Source organism: Vicugna pacos, chromosome 3 (genome assembly GCF_048564905.1).
Source record: "Vicugna pacos chromosome 3, VicPac4, whole genome shotgun sequence".
Taxonomy (NCBI): domain Eukaryota; kingdom Metazoa; phylum Chordata; class Mammalia; order Artiodactyla; family Camelidae; genus Vicugna; species Vicugna pacos.
This window is the reverse complement of record NC_132989.1, coordinates 76,727,375-76,749,375: the sequence shown is the minus strand read 5'-3', so window position 1 is coordinate 76,749,375 and position 22,001 is coordinate 76,727,375. Positions and strand designations below refer to the sequence as shown.

Here is a 22,001-nt window from a genome sequence, read left to right as displayed (position 1 = left end):
CACATTTTGCCAAATTGGGGTTAGGTAGTCATATTTTTGCTTGAGAAAAATATTCATTATTTAAGCTTTAAAGTATCCTCTTAAGGTAATTTACTTTAATTGTTACTGAGACCATTATTTCGTATTCAGTGTAATTGTTTACTGTGGAACTGGAATTTACTTTTTTATTTTGTTGGCTTTTTTTGCGGGGGGGTGGTAATTGATGAAAAATTATGGAAAGCAATTTTCCAAAGCCTCTGTCGAGGAAATAGTTGTTGAAGGTGGGAACAGGGCCAAAGGCCTTATAGTTATTTGTTAAATTTTATGACTTAACCTGCTTTAAAAGCTAATTATTATTAATACTTATTTTTTAGTAACTTTTGTTTACAGAGCCACTCACATGTAATAGGCTGTGCTGAATTTGACTGTTCTGGTGTGTAATTAATTTGTATTTAGAGCACTGACTGTGGCATGTGTACATTCTAGAATTGGGTTATTACAGTTTAAATGTCTTTAAAATATATTTTCACTGGTGACTGATGGTAACTGTGCCACAACATAAAAAATTTACCTGAAACAATTTAATGAGTTTTCATAGGTAATGTCTTAAAACCTTTTTTAAGTATTATAAAAGTTTGCTGCACTTTTAAGGTTTTATGCTTATTTCAGAATGCCTGTTCTGGGATGTCAAAAACATGACAGTCAGATACAGTGAGTACTACTGTGTTATTTTTGAAGTCCCAGAATAGAACTTTCTAGGTTTTTTCAGATAAATTTGAAAGTATTTTTCCCATTCCTGGGAGTTAGAGTGGATTACAGTTAACTGTTTGTGAAATCTGTCCTTATCTACTGATCTGTAAGGGGACAGTGACCCCAGAATTGGAGAACAAGGTGAGAAAAGAGCTATTGTGGTTTAGTTCTGCATACTAAGTTCATACCAATTTCACATCAAATAAACTGCATGGGAAAAAATATCAAGTAGATGATTTATTAAATGGGAATATTAATTGTATCAAAAAATTAATGCCACCAGCAGTACAGAATCTTGTATGATGTTAACTTACTGAATTGGAGGGAAGAATTTTATTAGTGTTGCTTTGTTGGAACCTTGCTGTATTCCCATAGAATTTTTCATGCATTTGAGGAGTGACCATGGTTTGTCATAAATGTTCAAGATTATGGGCATATAGAGGTTCCCTTTTTTGCTTGTTTTATTTGATATAAATGAATAAATGCACATTTATTATAGTTTTGGAATATTTTTAATGTTATCGTTTTGAGACAAAATTTCACAGTTTTTGAACATGGAAATTTAAACGTATTTTTATTCCAATTTAGTTGTATTTTAGAACACTAAGCTATAAAATAATTGGTACTAGAAAAACATTCAGATACACACTTTTTATTAATTAAACTAAATATAACAGAGTTGAATTCATAGAACCTGAGAAATGTCGCAGTGAGGTGTTAAGTATCTGATTATGCACTGCAAGCTGAGTAATAATACTGTATTATTGTACTAGAAGGTAGCAAAATGAGTTTGAAACAAATCAAAGGAAAGAGTCCCAGTGGAGTAAGTTCTGTAAGAGATGTTCTGTGGTGCTGTAAGCAATCTTGTTTACTTCACTGATTGCATTCTTTCCTTGATGTTATAGAAACAGCATTATGAAAGAAATGAGAAAACCATAGAAAAAATTTTAAGAAGTTTTTTCGTTTTCTTTCAGTTTGCTGTTTTTTTTTAAATGCAGACAGTAGTATTGTGAGAAGATCCTAAGCTGTATAAATAATGTTTGATGTGTAGTAGTTTCATGCATATTAAGCATTAGGTGCTGTTAATAAAACATGCCACTTCAAAATAAAATATATTTTTATTATACTCGTCCAGATATGACCTCTTTTTGTTGTTGCGTGCATCTCAGATTTCTTTTTATAAATGTTACCACTGAGAAAAAGTTAAGATCAGACATAACAGGGTGTCAGCCTAATCATCAGTCATAAGTTTATGTCCACATTTTCTGGTAGATGGATTTTGACTATTAATTTGGTTTTGTATGTTTTCTCTATGTGATATTTGTGCATTATTAGATGACTAGACTGGCCAAGGCAGACCTGTTACACTTGCCTGAGTTAGGCATTGTTTGCCATGCCACTAAACCTGCCGTCAAGTGAAACCTTCATTGGGGAAATGAGATCGGAGTCTGAACCGCAGAAGATGGACGCCCTGTCTCTGTTTTTTATTGTTTTACTTTAATTTCATTTCTTTTTTTTCTTTATTTTGTCCCTTTTTTTGTTTTTGTTTTTGTTTTTGTTTTGTTAAATCTCTTTACTTTAACTTGTGAGCTGGTTTTCCAGTTCTTTGTAAATGGTATTCCATTAAGGGTTCATAACATTGCATTGCGAATTGTATTGGGAGTTGATTAGTAGAGCTCAACCTTAACAAAGTAAATTTTCACAGTAAATTAGGGTACAGTATTGTGAAGCTCAGTGCCAGTCTTAATTGGTGTTTATAGACTGATCAGGTGCATTTTGTGCTTGAAACCCTAAAACACTGATGAGATTCTTAGGACACTCTTTGATCTCAGTGTAACATTTGTGCAGTTTTCTCCCAAGCCTGCATCTCTCATAAAAACCAACTGATAGCTTCTAATTTTCATCTTTACCCCTAGAATTTTAGGCATACAAAATCATCAAGGAAAATAAGTTAAATTTCTTATAACAATCTGGGGGTAGAGGACAAGAAGAGACTTTTCACTTTTATGATAGTTACTTATTGTAGACAATAAGTTACTTTCTTGACTTAAAAAGACTTTTAGTTGCCTATGTGGGGACTGGATATTTGAGAAACTGTTGAATACTTGTGTGTATTTCTCTCTTTGCTTGAATATTTTGTTGAAAATGTTCAGAGATTACTAGTTTCTAAATGGATTCTGAGATTAGGACAAGTGAGAGATTTTTTTTTCTCTTTGAGGAGGGTAGTTTGGGGAAAATGCTAAATGCTGATTTGTTTTATACTTTATACATGCTGATAGTATTTAGAAGGTACATTTGGTTGAATTCTATCTTGGAATTAAGCGAATGGAACTTTTTTCTTAAAGCATCTTTAATGGTAATTAGAATAAGAAAAAATATATTATACTTATAGTTAGACTTAATACTTACAATAGTTTATTATACTGTGAAAGGCACTGAGAGTCAGACAATCTAGTGATACTTTTTTAAGACAGCAGTGAAAGACTTTATATTATTATAATCAACTTTTGGCCTGTGTTGAATAACCTTTTTGTTTGTGTAGTCCTTCTACACTGTCTTGTATGGATAGTTTTGCTTATTTAATTGACAAGTAATGTTAAATGGGGGACATTACTAGCTTGGAACCCTTTATTTGTTTTCTAGGTGCTCAAATTAGGGCAGTGAAGCATAGGGTTTCCACCTTAGGAGTTCAGTTTATTTATTAAGATATGTTCAGGTTATGTAAACATTTAAAAAGTAATACCTATTTATGGCAGATAAAACAGGTCTAATAGCAATAAATAGTACAGTATATATGTGAGTATACAGATAATTGTGTTAATGCTAGTAACTAATAAATAGAAAATATTGTTATTTGATGTTTTTCAATAAGGCCTACCTACCTTTTATTTATCTTTATGCATGTTAAAATTTGTGCTTATGCAGAATTTACCCTGAAATAGTAAAATAACTTTGTTTTTGAAATTAGCAAATGTAATATAGACTTAGATTTGCAAAGGTTAGAAATAAGTAGACATTTGCTAACGCTAATAAAATGTAATTTTTCTATTTGTATTTTATAAGTTATAACCATTATTTAAAGAAAATTTAAAAATTTATCTTGAATTCCATCCGTGTTTAGAAATGCATTCAGATAATTTTGTTTAGAGATTCATCCCTGCACATCTGGCGGTTTTCAGTAGAATTTTTACCACAGAAACCAGCATGGTGCTTTTTGAAAATTTACTGCACATGCTGTTTTCAATTTAGCGTGACTTTATACACTGTGTTTTAAATTACTTTTGAAGAATTTGTAATGGAAATGTGTAGGCAACTGCCACATAATTATAGTAGTTCTTTTAAAATAGCTGTATGTAGTCAACATTTTAGAAATTTTCTTTTTGGAGGGGTTGAGAGAAAGGACCAGAAAAAAAATGTGTGAAAGTTGCAGTCCTTATCAAAGTTAATTGGTTAGAATTCATTAATTAAATATGACAAATTGATGGACTTATTTCAGAATAAATTTTACTTTTTAGTCATAGGGATTTCTTTTTCTTTTTAGTGTCTAAGATTATTTTGTTATTGTTATTACTGTTGGGCAGTTAAGATGTTTATAAGCAAGATATTTAAGTATTACCCACCCCTCTTCAGATAAGTATACATAAATGGGTCCTACAAGTCAATAATATAAGAAGTTCCCTTGAGACTAGGGAACTTTTTTTGTCAGTCATTTTCAAAAGTGTTAGCAGTTTCCCAAGGCATATTCTTTGGAATTGAGTTCTTTTAGGCATTTCTGACATTGTTAGTGAGATGCCTTATTAACCGAGTGGGTGTAGGTTTCCTTTTCAGTTGAAGCTGGTGACATGCAGTAGGCTTTTGTTTGTGTCTACTTGAAATTGAATGGAATCTATTGCAAGGTTATCAAAACTGTTTTCATCACAAGTAGGTAGTTTCAGTTAACAGGGACACTCAGGAACAAATTTCAATTCGCACATATTTGTTTTTTTCTTTTTCTTTTTTTTGACTAATTTGGTTATTTGCCATTTCTGGGGATTAAACTTTAAAAAATGTTCTTCTTTTCTGTATCTGATGTTCTGTGTGCTATTAGTGATGCAGCCAACACGAACGGTTGTCATGTGTAACACAACTTTCGATCACCGCGAAAACACCGTCCTGGGAAAGCGTCCATGCTTGATATCGTTTGGTTCATGAACATTAAGTTTCCAGTACAGGTGACCCATAGCTCAAAGTGTTAAATAATTGTCTACATTATTCAATTTTTAAAATAATATTCCATTAATGAAATTGTTAGTCTTTGAAGTTTTGCTCACTTTTATTTTTCCTAGTAGAGCAGGATAAAAGGAAAGACTTAAGTTCTTATTTATTTCTTTATACGGATCTGATAGATAGATTCATTTATTATTATTATTTTTTAAGTGCAAGGGTAATTGTAAAATCATAGTGTAAAGTTTGTGTGGTGTTTCTGCTTTCTGTAATGTTTGGAACTTGCCTCTGCAGGTAAAATCCCAGAGGAATCCAAAGCCCTCTCTTTGTTGGCTCCTGCTCCAACCATGACCAGTCTGATGCCTGGTGCAGGCTTGCTTCCCATACCGACTCCAAATCCCTTGACTACGGTAAGTATGATGCACCCTCTTCTAACAGGGAACATTCACGTATGTAATCAGTTGAATAAAGAGTTTAGAAAACTTTTTTTTTTTTTGAAGCTTAGAAAGCATTCTATTTTGAATCATTTTTTTGCAAATGGAGAGGATTAGAAATGTCTGCTTGATTTTTTACCCCATGTTATCACTGACTTGAGCTGCCTTTTGGAATCGCTTCTGAAGTAATTGGGATTCATTTAAATTTGAGAATATATTATTCATTGGAATATTGGTGATTGAAACTCAGCATTTTAGATAGCATGGGGAATTGGAGAATCTAGGTAACTGTATTTCCCAAGTCATGAGGACTAAATCCATCTGAAAAATAGGAATTAATTCACAACCTTGGTAATGGGAAAAAATATAGCAAGCATTTGTCTGTCACTGAGAAAATATAACATGGTAAAAACATTTTTTCACTAACTTTGCAGAATTAAATAATAACTTAATGCCTCCTTTGTGATTTCCAAGTGGAGTTAAAAAAGGTTTGCTATTACTGGGTTCTTGTTTATATAAAAGATTCTGGTCATTTATTTTCTTCAAAAATGAACCCAAGACAAAATACAAAACTCACTTTAATTGAAAGTTGTATCTAGCTTTTTGGTACTGGGTTATTGGGAATAAACCAATAAACTTTTGATTGTAGTTTATTTATCCAAGTTAGAAAAGTAGTTTCTGACTCAGAATTGCAAAATTTTAGGTCTTTTAATTTTTACATGACATTGTTCTGCTAGAGCCCTTTATGGTGATCCATGGGAGAAAGATGCTTTTTAACTGAACATTAATCATTTGAATTGGGCTTTCTAGAAATTTTATTTTGGGTATGTTTTGGTATATTCTAACATTAATTCCTGGATTACCACCTTTTTCTCCCTTTCCCAGAAAATATTGTCTTGGTATCTTGAAAATTCTTAGGGTTTATTTATCAACAATATAAAGTTTTTATTATTTAATTTGTTGCTTTGAGGGCAAATGATTTCCTTTTCATTCAGCTGTGGATATCTGTTATTATAAAACTTAATTTATAAAGAAGAGTTTTAGTTAGAAAAGAGGGGAAAGGTGACCCACTGTAATTTGGCTCTGACCTTTTTTCCCTACCTGTTTCCCTGGCTCCCCTCAACTTCGGCCGCTTTGGTTTTATTTCTTGGATATGCCAAACATTTTTCTGCCTTAGAGCTTTTGTATTTGTTTATTCTCTTCTCAGAACATTAAAAAGATTCACTCTTTCATAAGAGTGAAACGTTTCATAGGTTTCTACTTAAAAGTCACATTTTCAGAGAGGCCAAGATTTCTATGTCAGAAGGCAAAAGTGGTGTATCGAGAGTTGAGATCATCTCCAACCCATTAGAGACCAAAAGGGCAGCCTAAATACTAAGGCCCTTTAGACCAGGGCTGGGAAACAGACTGAGCTAAAGAAGGGTAATTGAATTATTAGAGCAGCCACATCCAGTAGAACTTGGTACTATGATGGAAATATCTGTACTGTACTATCAAGTGTCATAGCCACTAGCAACATGTGACTATTGAACACTTGGAATGTGGCTAGTGTGACTGAGGCACTGATTTTTAATTAAAATTCAAATAGCCATATATGATTGGTGACTACATATTAAATAGCAGTATGTCCCAGTGGAGAAATTTGTAGGTCAGAGGGATTGACAGCTGGGGATACCTGAAAAGGCCTATTTAGTTTTATTTCCATGCAAAACTAACAAATAGTAAGACACACATTTGTGGTTTAGCTTAACTACGTATAATAATTGTCTTCCACAGTAGGAAAAAAAGAAAGATGTGACCCTCAGTCATCTCTGTTAGACTATCAAAGACAGGTTGTCAGGGAAGAAGGAGTGTGATTACAGGAGCAACATGTGTAGAGACAGTAGATCACTTACCTGTTTTCAACTAAGATATTTTTACAACTTTATGATAATTTGAAGTGGTGATAGCAAAAATCTGAGATTTGTTAATAGCAGTATCCCACAGAATATTAATACTATGAAGGAAAAAAAACGGAGTAATGTGGTAAGGAGTAAATGAGGCTATAAATAAGTTCGGGCAAAGCCTCTTGGAGGGGAATGATAAACCTGATGATTGAAGAACTCAGCCGGCAGAAGCTAGGGGACACCTTTCTAGGGCAGGAGGAACACCAAGTGAAAAGCCATAAAGTGAGAAAAACTTGTGTCTTCAAGGTACATAGAATGGCGGGATGGCAGTCAGCATCGTTGTGAAGCATAGTTGGGGAGGGCGGAAGTAGGTGTTTGGGGATTGGAGGGGTAGATAGGCACTGATGTATGTAGGCCTTGCTTTTTAGGCCACGGAAAGAAGTTTGGATTTTATTCTAATGGGTTTTAAGCAGGAGTTAAACATGGTTTGACAGGTCTTAAAAAGATCACACACTGGCTGCTATGACAAGCATAGTGTTACTTACTTCATAAACTAGTATTTTCACTTTTAGGAAGTACTGTTGCTTAACAATTGTTAAATTTTAGTAGTTTTGTAACAGTGTAACAATATATATAAGCCAGTTGACTTAGTTGACTTAAATTGCCTAGGTGGAAATGAAAGTTGCAGTGTTTTTTTTTTCTTTCTTTGAAAAGTCTGTTAATTCTGCAAAGTTTCTCATTTTCAAACTCTGAGATTTTCTATATTTTCTAGTTTAAAGTCACATTAAAAACATGTTTCTTAATGCTTGAACTAAACACTGATTTTAGTAATGTTATGAAAGATCATTCAGAGGTTTTTGTCTTTTTTCTGCCATAGTATAAGTAATTTTTTTGAAAGGTTTCTTTTCTTAGGTAAACTTATCTTTTAATTTTAGTCTATGCATGATGGTTAAACACTTGTTAGCTAAGTAGCCTTGGGAAAATTATTTAATTTCTCTGTTTTTGTATTTATTGGTGATATTAGCATAATAGTAATACCTTTTTCTTAGAGTTGGTATGAAGATTAAGTTAATAGCCTAGCAAAAATTAGGTGCTTTGATTATTACTTACTGTTAGGAACTCACATAGTGTTGTTGAATGCCCAAGGTACAGTTGATTCTCATTATTTGTGAATTTACAGACTAGCTAAAATTTATTTGAAACCTCAAAACTTGTGCTTTTGCAGTCATTCATCAACACAGACAGAATGATTTGAAATTTGAATTGCTTGATATGTACATTCCCAGATGAGGTCAAACAGAGTAACACTCTGCCTTCTTGTTTTAGCCTTAATGCTGTAAAATAACTGGGCTTTTTTGGTGGTCCCTTAGTGCCATGTTTTTCGTATTTTTGTTCTTTGTGTTGGTGATAATGGTGATTTAAATTAGCCCGCGGGCATAGTACTAAAGTTCTGTTCAGTGTTTCTAAGCACTGGAAGGCTGTGACGTGCCTTACAGAGAAAATACTTGTGTAAGATAGGGTTCGTTCATGAGGCATGAGTTGATACTGCTTTTTGCCATGAGTTTAATGTTAATGAGTGAATAATATATATTAAATAAGGTATCCTTAAAAAAGAAAATCCAGAAACACATGTAAAACAAGGTCATGTATTTATTGCTTGGTAAAATTATTGTGACCAGAGGCTTGCAGGAACCTAGCCCTCTATTTGCCCTAGGAACCGTGATTCAGTATTTAGTAATTCAGTGTTCATGGCAAACTTTATAGGATGTAATTACTGCAAATAATCAGAGTTGACTGTTTTTAGTGTCAAGCTTAAAAGTAATTAAAATATCCAGATAGTTAAGAAATGTTGTATTTCTAATTACATTGAAAACTACTATAATCTCACGCTCAATAATTCATATACATGTGTGGCTTAAAGTTAGAACTCTCTAGTCTTTTCTCATTCTTATTGAGTTGATCAGTACTTTTCAAGATTAGAGAAAGGTAATTCTTGATACTAACAGAAAATATGTGCTTTTTTTTTTTTTTTTTAATAGCTGGGTGTTTCCCTTAGCAGTTTGGGAGCTATACCAGCAGCAGCACTAGACCCTAACATTGCAACACTTGGAGAGATACCACAGCCACCACTTATGGGAAATGTAGATCCTTCCAAAATTGACGAAATTAGGAGAACAGTCTATGTGGGCAATTTGAATTCCCAGGTAACTAATTTAAGAAGAATTGAGTAGTAGGACCTCTTATTCTTTTTCCTTTCTTAAAGAATCGTATCAATTGATAAAGTAATATTTACTGGATTTTTAAAGAATATACTTTATTAAAGTGTTACTTTGTTTCAGACAACGACAGCTGATCAACTACTTGAGTTTTTTAAACAAGTTGGAGAAGTGAAGTTTGTGCGGATGGCAGGTGATGAGACTCAGCCAACTCGGTTTGCTTTTGTGGAATTTGCAGACCAAAATTCTGTACCAAGGGCCCTTGCTTTTAATGGAGTTATGTTTGGAGACAGGCCACTGAAGTAAGAAACCCTAAACAAAGAAATTCTATTGATTTTGAAAAAATTTGAAGTATTTTGATGTAATTAAGATTTTTTTTTCTTTTTAATAGTAATTGGCAATTTGTGGAAAGGAAGACTTTGTGTTAAGTATGAATGAAACAAATGAGATACTTACCATTTTAGGCTTTAAGTTAAAGTTGCGTTTGAAGACATTTTCTGTTTTATAAGGTCTAATTTAATGTTAACATTTATGTACTATACTTATCAGTCATAGGTCTTTTTCCATAAGCTTTAAAAAGTTAGATTTGTTTTGCGTTACTGCACTAGTATAATGGGCAATTTAACATATGGGTTAAACTTACAGGAATATAGTAATAAGAATTTTGGTAAATACAAAATCTTGGGAAGAAAATAAAAGTACCCAAAAATGTTTCAAATCATACTTTTTGAGTTTTAAGGTTTGCGCACGTGCTTGTTTGTAAAATGAAAAATTGATGTAGCTTTTCAGATACTCAAGACCAGAAATTCTATTTCAGGTAGATAATTGAGGCAACAGTTTTATCTGAATTGTGTAGGTGATTGTGTTAATTATATAATGTATGCTATTAAAGGATAAATAACTATTCTTAGCGAATGCTTCCCTTTTCACCATGGAAAGAGTAAAGAGGGACACACCAAATTCATTTATGTGCATCGGAGAAACCACTCTTACCTGTAAGGAAAAGAGTTTTATCAGATGCCTCCCCCTTTTGAAGTTGTGTGACTTAGCCATTGTCCAGGGTTGATTAAAATGGTACACATTTTATATAGTTTCCCCTTCATTCTCTCAGGGTGCAGAAGTTATCAACAAAAATCTTACAATTTGAGATAGAAATGATTCATTTTAATATTGGCATTACCATTTTAATTGATTATAATTCTAAGCTGTGTGGAAAAGCACTTGTCCTGATCTATTCAGTTTGTTAAAGACTATTGAGGGTTCAGTTTTTCTTTTTTTCTCCCTTGCTTTTGCCTTTGTTAGCAATAGATGATGGCAGGTGGAAATGAGATTAATCGTGGTTTTGAGGTTGGTTTTGGTTATTCTGTATTTGGCTATATTCTTATTGTGCTTTTTAAAAAACTTTTTTTTGAGGGGGAGGTAACTATAGGTTTATTTATTTACTGGAGGTACTGGGGATTGAATCTTAGTGTGTTTTTGAGATACCAGATTTGTAAGTATGTGTATCATATAAACATTTGTTTCATGTTTTGTAAGATATGGTGTGTTTGTGATATGCTAATATTTTTAATTTAGAATAAATCACTCCAACAATGCAATAGTAAAGCCCCCTGAGATGACACCTCAGGCTGCAGCTAAGGAGTTAGAAGAAGTAATGAAGCGAGTACGGGAGGCTCAGTCCTTTATCTCAGCAGCTATTGAACCAGGTAAGACCTCAGTGCTGTTACACAGATTGTAGTTTGAGGTCATAGACTCTTAGAACTGGGAGGAATTTTAGAAATGATCTTGCTCAGTCCCTTCATTTTACAAACAAGACGACTGAAACTCAAGAAAGAGTAAGTGACTTAACTAGTGTTAAAGGTCAGAGAACTATTTAGCACACAGGTCTTTCCCCATGATACTGAATTGAGATATATATTAGCTGGAGTCAGTAAGTTCTTTGTATTTTAATAGCAAAATCAGTGCTCAGAACTGATTTGCTGAAAGCAAAAGTATAAATGTTATTCTGAGGCTAAAAGCAAGAATAAGTATATTTATAATGTTAATGATTAAGCAGATTCACTTTTCCTTCAAAGTTTTATTTTAAAAATAGAGCGCCGATGATTAGGAAACATATGGAGACTCTGTTTTAGCAAGGTAAAGGAACACCTATTTAAACTTTTGCGTTGCTAACTGAAATTAAAAATCCAAGCTAAAAATGTCTAGATGGTTTACATTTGAGGAAATTTTCTAAATTAGCACTCAGAATTTAAGCTTCAGTTCTAGGAAAATACATGGAGAAAGGATTTAAAATCACTGTCATAGGAATTACAGACATGTTATAATCGTACATTATGGCAGCAACAAAATATTACGAACAGCTGTTTATAATCATCTGGTTTATATGTACTGCTGCAGGGTGGCTGCACTCAACGAGTTTATGCAATGACTTTCTTGGATGTTTCTGAAGGATAATTGCACAGGAGGAGGATGTACAGAGAGTAGGCCCCTTGCACTATATGTGGTACATTCCACTTGTGCCTGATTATTAACTGGGATCTTTAATTGTTCTGAGCTTACACTGCAAAGTGGTTTTTTCCTCCCAGAGTCTGGAAAGAGCAATGAAAGAAAAGGCGGTCGATCTCGTTCACATACTCGTTCAAAATCCAGGTCTAGCTCAAAATCCCGTTCTAGAAGAAAGAGATCACAGTCAAAACACAGGTGAGAATTTCTGCTGTCATATTTAAACTTTTTTCGGTTTTGTATTTGTAGTAGTTAAGATTTTCTGAGTTTTTATCTAAATATCAGAATTTAAAAATTCCAGTGTTGTTCACCGGGAAGTATGATTACCATTAAATATTGCTTGTATTTAAGAATGAAATTTTCTCTAGTTAATATATAATTTTTAAATTATTTCAGCTAATTTGCAGTTTTAGAAGTTGGCTTTCTATCTTAAGATGTTCTATTCCTAATATCTCTAAGAGTAAACTAGTATCGTGCAGAACTGGCAGAAACTTTCCATTCTTCATGTTGAGAAAAGGGAACATACGCATGATGCTGCTGAAAATATTGCTGAAGTCACAGCTTTTTTATTGTTTTCTTCCCCCAGTTCCCTCAAGGTCTAGGGAGTACCACCTCAGATCTTGATTTCACATAGTTACCTATCTCCATTACTGTGTGTCAAGTGGGGTACTTTAAGTCCTTGTACTCTTGGTGATAAGAGCGGCCTCCACCCACTTTGGGATCTGAAACACAGGAGTAACTTGCAGCTTTAACTGCAACTATTGTACTATGCTTAGGCTCTATTTCTGTTCTCTTTATCTTATTTTTGAGCACAACTTTGTCATTTCAATTTGTTTCTGAATATTTTGTGTTGTGTTTGGTACAAAGGGGAATCTCAAAATGTAAACTTGCAACGCCATCTTAATTGAAAGTACTGTTAAGAATCATGTCTAAAATAATAAGTTTTATTGTCTTTTTCAAGTTGTGAAGGGGGCTGTTGAAGTGAAATGTGAAAATGTATAGTGGATCCTAATTGTGTGTTATATGTACATACATACTCATAGTCTCTCCAAAGAGAAGAGGCAGAGAAAACTGTCCATGTGTGTGTGCATGTTGTTGGGAGTATTAGAGAAGGAGGAGGGCTTGAGGGGAGGGAAAAAAGGATCCAGTATGCTATATCTTGAACCTCATCAGCTTAGACTCAGTTTAGTCTGTTTTTTGTGACAGTCACAGGGATTGAAGCGGTGAGATAGAAAAATATGTTTTTAGACTTTAGCAACTTATACTTTTAGCTGTACGCTGGTGGACTTCTCTATTACAAAATCGCTTGCAGATTTTCTTTTGGGATATGGTTTTACTATCTCCATCCAAGGCCTTATGGTAAGGCCAATTCACATCCAGAAGAAGGAAGTTGTTTTCTCTACAAGGAATAAGGCAGCGTAGCGGTACCAGAATTAGAGAAGGAAAATGGTATAGAAGCATTGGTACTAGATTATGGGTATTTCTGTAGGTTGACAGGGTAGTGAAGTTAAGATCTTTGAGATCAAGAAAATACAGAATTGAGCTGAAGAGTAATAACTTACCTGAGGAAGAAAAAGACCAGTGACTTGAATCTCACTTTGTGTTGTTATAAGAACCATGCTCTAATAATACCTTAGTGGTTATCTAAGTCTGGAAGAAAAGCAACATTTGATGATTAACATCATTGTTTCCTTGATAATTTCTGTGAAGCTTTCTCTTTTGGGACGAAGAATTTAATTATCTACTTTAAGGTTTTTACTCATCATTTCAAGTATATTTGAGTATTTTCACCTTCCGAGGGTTTGTGGGGGAAGGGTTAGTCAGTCTAAAATGAAATTTGTTCATTATTTTAGTAGGAGTTATTTTTTGGAGGTCTGTCTAATTACATAGCATTAGAAATTAGTTGTTCTTGGCATACACATGTGCACACACACAGAGGCATACGTTGTTTTATTGAATTCTGCTTTATTGTGCTTCACAGATACTGTGATTTTCAGCAAATTGAAGTTTTGTGGCAACTCTGCATTGTCAGATGATGGTTACATTTTTTAGCAATAAAATATTTTTATTTAAGAAATGTACATTTTTTAAAGACATAATGCTGTTGCATACTTAACAGACTACAGTATAGAGTAAATATAACTTGCATATGCACTGGGAAACCAAAAAATTCATATCGTTCACATTGTGATTGTCTGGAGCCAAGCTTGCAGTATCTCTGATGTATGCCTATATCTTTTTTGTAAGCATATGCTATTTTTATATATGATGTATAGAAGTGTAGGAAATGTTTACTGAGTTCATAAACAAATACAAAAGAGATATACTGTATTCTGTTAAAAAGAAAAAAAATTTCTTGCCCCAAACCATTTGACTTGAGAAGCTCCATTCCCCACCCAATCAGTAGCAGATGGCAGGCATTTCTTGACTTCCCCTCCCTGCTGGTGGGATTGGATATCCTCAGTTCTGGTTCTGACCTGCCAGACTTAGCCAGGAGTGTGAGTTGCTGGAGACCCTGCTCTTGAAGGCTTCCCCCTTCTTCATGTTCTCAGATCCTTCTAGAGCCCCTGACCCTTCCCCTGTTCCTTCCCTTCTCTCTGTAGGAGGAAAGAAGGGACCTTGGCTAGGTCTGGGAAGATGTGTTTCCATTTTGTCCGAATTTTTATGTGTTTTTTTTTTCCACTGGGACAGTATTAGTAAAGGTGGGTAGTACTCTTTATTATATTTTAAAGTTAAGTAACCTTTACAGACCAGCATAGCAACTATAAGACATTTTATAATATTTTAATGGGAAACAACTGAGTTACAAATGAACTTTGATGCATCATGATGGTAAGTTGCCATTTATTTACAGTTTAATTTATAAATGCAATTTCACACATTATGCTAAAACGAGAACTGCTAACAATAACTTAAATCTTTATCTTTGATTGGATTAGATTTGCTCTTGACTTGATGCGTTTAGCATTCCTAATCAGAAAACTTTTAGGTGACTAGTAAGTGAGGTAGACATGAAATATTTAATGTCAAAATTGAAATAAAGTAATTACTCTTGAGCAGTGACTTTCAAACTCTGAGGACCCACAGGATAAGGTAGGAAGTGAAGCAATCAGTGCATTTTTTTTTGTTATTAACGTTTGTTAAGACTATGCTTAATTTTTTAAGGGAGTTTTTTTTTTTTTTTACTTAATTAAGGCTGGAAAGCACTGTTTGAAGAAAACAAAATCATTATATTCTGTATTATATTAATTTTAAGTACATAGAAGCAGAGGCCCTTTTTAAAAACATTACCCTTGTGGATGTCTGTAAATGGACTAAAAATGTTGTTAAATTTTGCAGTTTTGCCGTGATACTGTACTACTTGACCCTTCTGTCTCTTAGGTTATTAATGATAAACATTTCAACAAACTGAATTATCTTCCTGTATTAAAAATGTGGTATGAAGATAAATGTATAATTTTTAAAGCCATATAATAGATGAGTGGAGTGGTTCAGTTGAAAATTAGCTTTTGGGAAATAAATTTTAACTAATTGAAAAATGTGTTTTGTAAACAAGACTTCATTGTTGATTGAGGACTGTCTGGAGATTTTTCTAGTTTCATAGCACATCACAAGCATTTAACTATATTTCTTTTATAGATTATTGTTTTAACTTAATTCATGAAAATATTACTATCAGGATGAGTTTTAATTATATAAGGCATACTTGTGGAAGTTCATTTGACCTTGGAATAAAGATTTAGAGTTTACATTTCTGTTAATTGTTAATAGTGATGATGCTGCTGATACTGGGAATTAAGAGTTTTATGCATTTACTCTTTGCCAGAGACTGTTAGGCAATTTTCCATATATCATCTGATTTAATCCTCATGACAGCTAGGAGATGTAGGTATGATTCTTACTCCAGTTTATAGATGAAACAACTCAGGCTTAGAGAAGTTGAGTGACTAGCCATAGTTCTCACAGCTAGTGTGTGGCAGAGCTGAGTGTCAGAGCCAGATTGTCTGACTCCAAAGCCGGTGAGTCTCATCACTTTGTTATTTAAGTTGTATGGATTCAATTTTGTTATATTTTAACAAACAGTTTCTAGGATACCTCATGAAAAAAGTCACATTATCTAAGCTGTTATTTCAGGGGGAAAGGAGCCTACAGAATTTCAGAATTGAAACAAGTTATTTTTCCTGTAAGAATTCCAGTAATAAAGGTTTCTTTTTATAGCTATGTTTATATAATGATAAAATCAAGGCTTTGCAAATTCAACACTTGATTATATTTAGCTTGGACTCATGGGTAATGATGTTTGGTTTCCTGTCATACTAGCACCATCATTACTACGTGCTTCTTTATACATTTTCTTAAGACAGCATACAGCCATTTATAGAAACCATTGAGCCATATAACCACTGCTCCCTGGTAGGATAAATTATAACCACAAGTAGTCGTATTACATGGAAGTCAAGAGTTACAATTTATGGTTTGAGGACTTGGACCATGGGAGAAATCTTCTGTACTAATTGAGCCATCTGAGAATTAGCAAAACAAAGCCATAGCTGAAAATATCAACTTTTAAGTCTGACATAGGAAATAACTTAAATTCTTTCTTTGCTTCTGTCTTTGTGTTCTTGACAATGAACTATCTGGTAAAGTTTCCAATAAATTTGTGTCAGATAGTCTGAAACATAGTGGATAGTTTTAAAATATTGATACTGTCAGGGTCAGTTTTACAATTCTCTTATTTTAAAGGTCTTAAATTTTTAAAATTTGAAACTCTTAGTAAGTTTTGAGATCCTAACAGATTTGCTTTTCTTTAGGAGTAGATCCCATAATAGATCACGTTCAAGACAAAAGGATAGACGTAGATCTAAGAGCCCTCATAAAAAACGTTCTAAATCAAGGGAGAGACGGAAGTCAAGAAGTCGTTCGCGTTCACGGTGAGTTTTTGGAAAATAAGGCTAATTTTTTCATGGCATCATTTGTTAAAAAACTGTGTGGTTTAGGTTTTTAATGAAAGAAGTTAAACTTTCTTCTGATTATTTTAGTAGATTAATATTAATTGCCATTGATTTGAATCTGATGGTCAGTATGACTTGTGAGGTTTCCAGACTTCTTAATTCAGCCTGGTAATTATATCATTTAGTAGCTTCATGTGCACATGAATTATATAGAAACTTATGCATAATGTCTTATAGCTATTATAAATTGTTTTATGTTGATAGTGGTTGAGGGAAGAGGAGGAGGTCCTTTTTTGGGGAGTAGAATAATTTCCATTGTGAACTTACTTATTTTTGTTTTTAAAGGGACAAAAGAAAAGACACCCGAGAAAAAATCAAGGAAAAGGAAAGAGTGAAAGAAAAAGATAGAGAAAAGGAAAGGGAAAAAGAGAGAGACAGGGAAAAGGAACGTGAAAAAGAAAAAGAACGGGGCAAAAACAAAGATAAAGACCGGGATAAAGAACGGGAAAAGGACCGAGAGAAAGACAAGGAGAAGGACAGAGAGAGAGAGCGGGAAAAAGAACATGAAAAGGAACGAGACAAAGAGAAGGAGAAGGAACAGGACAAAGAAAAGGAACGAGAAAAGGACAGATCCAAAGAGATGGATGAGAAAAGAAAGAAGGATAAAAAATCCAGAACACCACCCAGAAGTTACAATGCATCAAGAAGATCCCGTAGTTCCAGCAGGTTTGATAATTTCAACTTTTTACCAAGGGGTTTACTGATGACAAATGAAAACATAAATTTTAATTGAGGGGGAAAAGATTATTTTATACAAGTAGAATCAGTATAATAATATGAGAACATTTCCCTCTGAAGGAAGTCTAAACATTTCTCTAGCAGAGGGGTTGTTACAGTATTGAACCTGTGAGGAGAAAGAGATACTATTGGGCAAAATTATTTGAAAAGTTAACTGCCCTTTGTGATCCACTGTTTGAACCTCGCAGTGGCACCAGTGGCTGCAGTTGCTGCTGCTTACTATTTCCTTGGAGGGTAGGATGGCAGGGACAAGTTTTTTTTTTTTTTTAAGTACAGAGAAATTGACCCATATTGACCCATTATGCTTCTCTGTTTCCTTGAAATGATGTCCCTTTTGTCATCTCAGTTTATTTTTACTGCCCAATTTTGTTGAGTGCATGATGTTTAAATTTTAATTTTCATTTCGTTGTTAAAGGTTTGCTATTTTCCTTAGGACTGTTCCCTCAACTTATTAGTAGGTACACTGCCACCAGGTGGCAGCATGTTGCTATAGTAACAGCAGCAAAATGAGGACTTTCCTTAATTCAATATTATCTAAACCTACATCCGTTACTCCACATGGTACCATGACTATAAATAAATGGAAGTTCCTAAGTTGTGTTAAACCATTCTTTAAAGTACTTAAAAATTACATTTTTAGCGAGTTAAAAAATTTTTTTAAGCTTTTTTGTAGAAAGTTTCTGAGACAATGGAATATTTTATTTCCTATTTTTAACTTTGTGTTTTAATAACTTATTCTTTTTTTATTGGTTTAGTTTTATTTTTAATTGAAGTATAGTTGATTTATGTTTCTGTTATATAGCATAGTGATTCAGTTATACGTATATTTTCTTTTTCACTATAGGTTATTACGAAATGCTGAATGTAGTTCTCTGTGCTATACATTAGAACCTTGTTGTTTATCTATTTTATATTTAATACTTTATATCTGCTTATCCCAAACTCCTAATTTATCCCACCCCCTTCCCCTTTGATAACCATAAGTTTATTTTATATGTCTGTGAGCTCTGTTTTGTAAGTAAGTTCATGTGTTCGTTTTTAGATTCCAGCATATTTGTCTTTCTCTATGTGACTTAACATCACTTATGATCATCTCTAGGTCTATCCATGTTGCTGCAAATGACATTATTTCACTCTTTTTTAATGGCTGAGTAATTTTCCATTGTGTATATATACTGCATCTTTATCTAGTCATCTGTTGATGGGCACTTAGGTTACTACCATGTCTTGGCCATTGTAAGTAGTGCTGCTGTGAACATTGGGGTGTGTGTATCTTTTCAAATTACAGTTTTATCCAGATAAATGCCCTAACAGTGGGATTACTGGATCATGTGATAGGTATACTTTTAGTTTTTTAAGGAACCTCTGTACTGTTTTCCACTGTGGCTGCACCAATTTACATTCCTACCAACACTGTAGGAGGGTTCCCTTTTCTCCAAGCCCTCTCCAGAATTATTGTTTGTGGACTTTTTAATGATGGCCATTTTGCTTTTTAAAGGTTAGACTTTATTTTTCACCCAGGTTCTGTTTTTTTTGGGGGGGTTGGAGGTAGGTAATTAGGTTTATTCATTTATTTTAGTGGAGGTGCTGGGGACTGAACTCAGGACGTTGTGCATTCTAGGCATGCACTCTTACCACTGAGCTATACCCTCCCCCCATGATGGCTGACTGGTGTGAGGTGATACTTCATTGTGGTTTTGATTTGTATTTCTCTGATAATTGGTGATACTGAACAATATTGGCCATCTGTTTGTTTTCTCTGGACAAATGTCTATTTAGGTCTTCTGCCCATTTTATGATTGAGTTGTTTGTTTTCTTATTGAGTTGTATGAGCTGTTTGCATATTCTGGAAATTAAGCCCTTGTCAGTTGCATCATTTGCAAATATCTTCTCCCAGTCTATAGGTTGTCTTTTTGTTTTGATTATGGTTTCCTTTGCTTTTTTGTGCAAAAGCTTGTAGTTTTATTAGGTCCCATTTGTTTATTTTGCTTTTATTTCTCTTGCCTTGGAGACTGACCTAGGAAAACATTGCTACGATTTATGTCAGAGTGTTTTGCCTATGTTCTCTTCTTGGCAATTTTGATAGCTTGTTCTAATAGTAGGCTTTGGTTAGTTAATAGAAGATAATTGTAAGCATTTTTCCAGTGCTTTACCATATGCTAGATATTATGTCTCAGCAGAGTTTTTCATGACTAATTTATTTAATCCTCGTAATAAGCCTCTGAGAAGACTGTTATCGTGGTTTAAACCTTGAAGAAACCAAAGCTTAGAGGAAAATTTCCATCTGCTCTGTACTTAAATCAGAAGTATAGTAGTATATTTACAATAGCCAAAACATGGAAACAGCCTAAATGTCCATCAATAGGTGACTGGATAAAGAAGATGTGGTATATTTATACAATGGAATACTACTCAGCCATAAAAACTGACAACATAACGCCATTTGCAGCAACATGGATGCTCCTAGAGAATGTCATTCTAAGTGAAGTAAGCCAGAAAGAGAAAGAAAAATACCATATGAGATCGCTCATATGTGGAATCTAAAGACTCATGGACAGAGAATACAGACTTGTGGTTACCAGGAGGGTAGAGGGTGGGAAGGGATAGACTGGGATTTCAAAATTGTAGAATAGATAAACAAGATTACACTGTATAGCACAGGGAAATATACACAAAATGTTATGATAAATCACAGAGAAAAAAATGTGACAATGAGTGTGTATATGTCCATGAATGACTGAAAAATTGTGCTGAACACTGGAATTTGACACAACATTGTAAAATGATTATAAATCAATAAAAAATGTTAAAAAAAAAAGAAGTATAGTAGTATAGTAGCTCTTTCTTATTTTAGAGATTTTTTTTGAGGACTCTAACCAGCACTTGGTACCAATTTTAAAAAATGCCTCAGAAGCATAATATTGAAAGCAACAATATATATTAATAGATTACAATGTATTAATAGATTACAAATCAATAGATCATTGCCACATTTCAGCATTTTGAACCAAAACCTGAAGAATTAAATTCATTTGCTGTGGGTATTAATTAACCTTGTGGACTGCATCTTTATAGCACAGTTATTATATTATGTTTCACACATTCCTTTGTGTTTATATGATTGTTTAGACATTGTCCTCACAACACCATATAATGTTTTGGTTCCTTTTAAATTCAGTTGAATTTACTTTTCCAGATGACTTTGAAATGTTTAATGTTTTCATGGGCCATTTTAAGTCACTTGATATTTAAGAAAGTTCAAATGTTCACATTCAGTCCTAAGTAAGTTCTTAAATAACCTCTGGGGCCTGAGGAATAGATGGTGACTAACGTTAGTTCCTAAAGTTCAGCAGTTTGGAATATTTCATGCTTTCAGAGGAACTTTGAGAAGAGAAACGATTTCTCATCTTTTAACATTTTTCTTCCTTTCAGGTGCTCTGATGTTTAGTGAATGGGAAATATGTTAACTGTTCAGAAAAATAGTATACTTAATATTTTTATTTCCAACGTTGTCTTCTAATCTAGGTTTTTAAGGAAACAATTTGATATTTAGAAATTTTTAATGCTTGAAATTATTACCAATAAGGATGAAACCAAGGAAGAGAAGGAGAAAATACTTACTGAGCACCTGCTATGCACCAGGCACTAGGCTTAGTACTTTACAGTGTTACTCTAAATCTTCGTAACAACACTACAAGGCTTGAGTTATTGTCTCCATTTTCCAGTTGGAAAAACTAAGACTCAGATAATAAGATTCCAGTCATGCAGCTGATTAGGTGTGGAACTAAAATTTAAATATAAGCCTAACCAACTCGAGTTCTGCATACTGGAGCTGACAGCTGCTTTCTAACTGACATTCTGGATTGCTGTCTGTTCCAGCCTTAGCTCTCACACCACCTGGTAGTTTATTAGATGTCCACCTGTACATAGTGCTTCCTGAACAACAATTAAAGAGTTACATAATGCTGATGAAGATGGAGCCATTCTGTGTAAATGTGAAGTCTGGGATAACATTCTCGTGTTATGAAAAAAATACTCCCAGTTCTTGTGCCAGGGTGCATGAGGGGGTGCTGCTACAGAATGGCATTGATTAAATGGAATATCGTTATGTAATTTCCATCTTAGGAAGTATAATTTGGGGGTAACTTGGAAATAAAGTGGGGTAATGGAAGGGAGAATCTTAGGTAGAGTTTGAATTGATTTATTTGTGTTCTCAAAGTTCTTGAGCTGTTTTGGTCTTAACATCTACTATATATACCACATATGAGCATTGTCTAGTTT

The 22,001-nt window shown here is 33.7% G+C and overlaps 1 protein-coding gene across 3 annotated transcripts in view; it reads left to right on the top strand.

Annotated features, from left to right (window-relative positions):
* SREK1 (splicing regulatory glutamic acid and lysine rich protein 1) overlaps positions 1–22,001 on the top strand; it is a 39,960-nt gene that overhangs the window by 8,416 nt on the left and 9,543 nt on the right. For 2 of the 3 annotated variants that reach the window (XM_006197536.4, XM_015245139.3), the window contains exons 3-9: positions 5,227–5,342; positions 9,292–9,456; positions 9,592–9,770; positions 11,044–11,174; positions 12,054–12,168; positions 16,782–16,901; positions 17,268–17,648. In XM_006197536.4, coding sequence (XP_006197598.1) covers positions 5,227–5,342; positions 9,292–9,456; positions 9,592–9,770; positions 11,044–11,174; positions 12,054–12,168; positions 16,782–16,901; positions 17,268–17,648 — 1,207 coding nt within the window. Of the gene's footprint in view, positions 1–4,806; positions 4,941–5,226; positions 5,343–9,291; positions 9,457–9,591; positions 9,771–11,043; positions 11,175–12,053; positions 12,169–16,781; positions 16,902–17,267; positions 17,649–22,001 lie in introns of those variants that run through there. The other variant, XM_031675484.2, reaches the window with a different exon arrangement.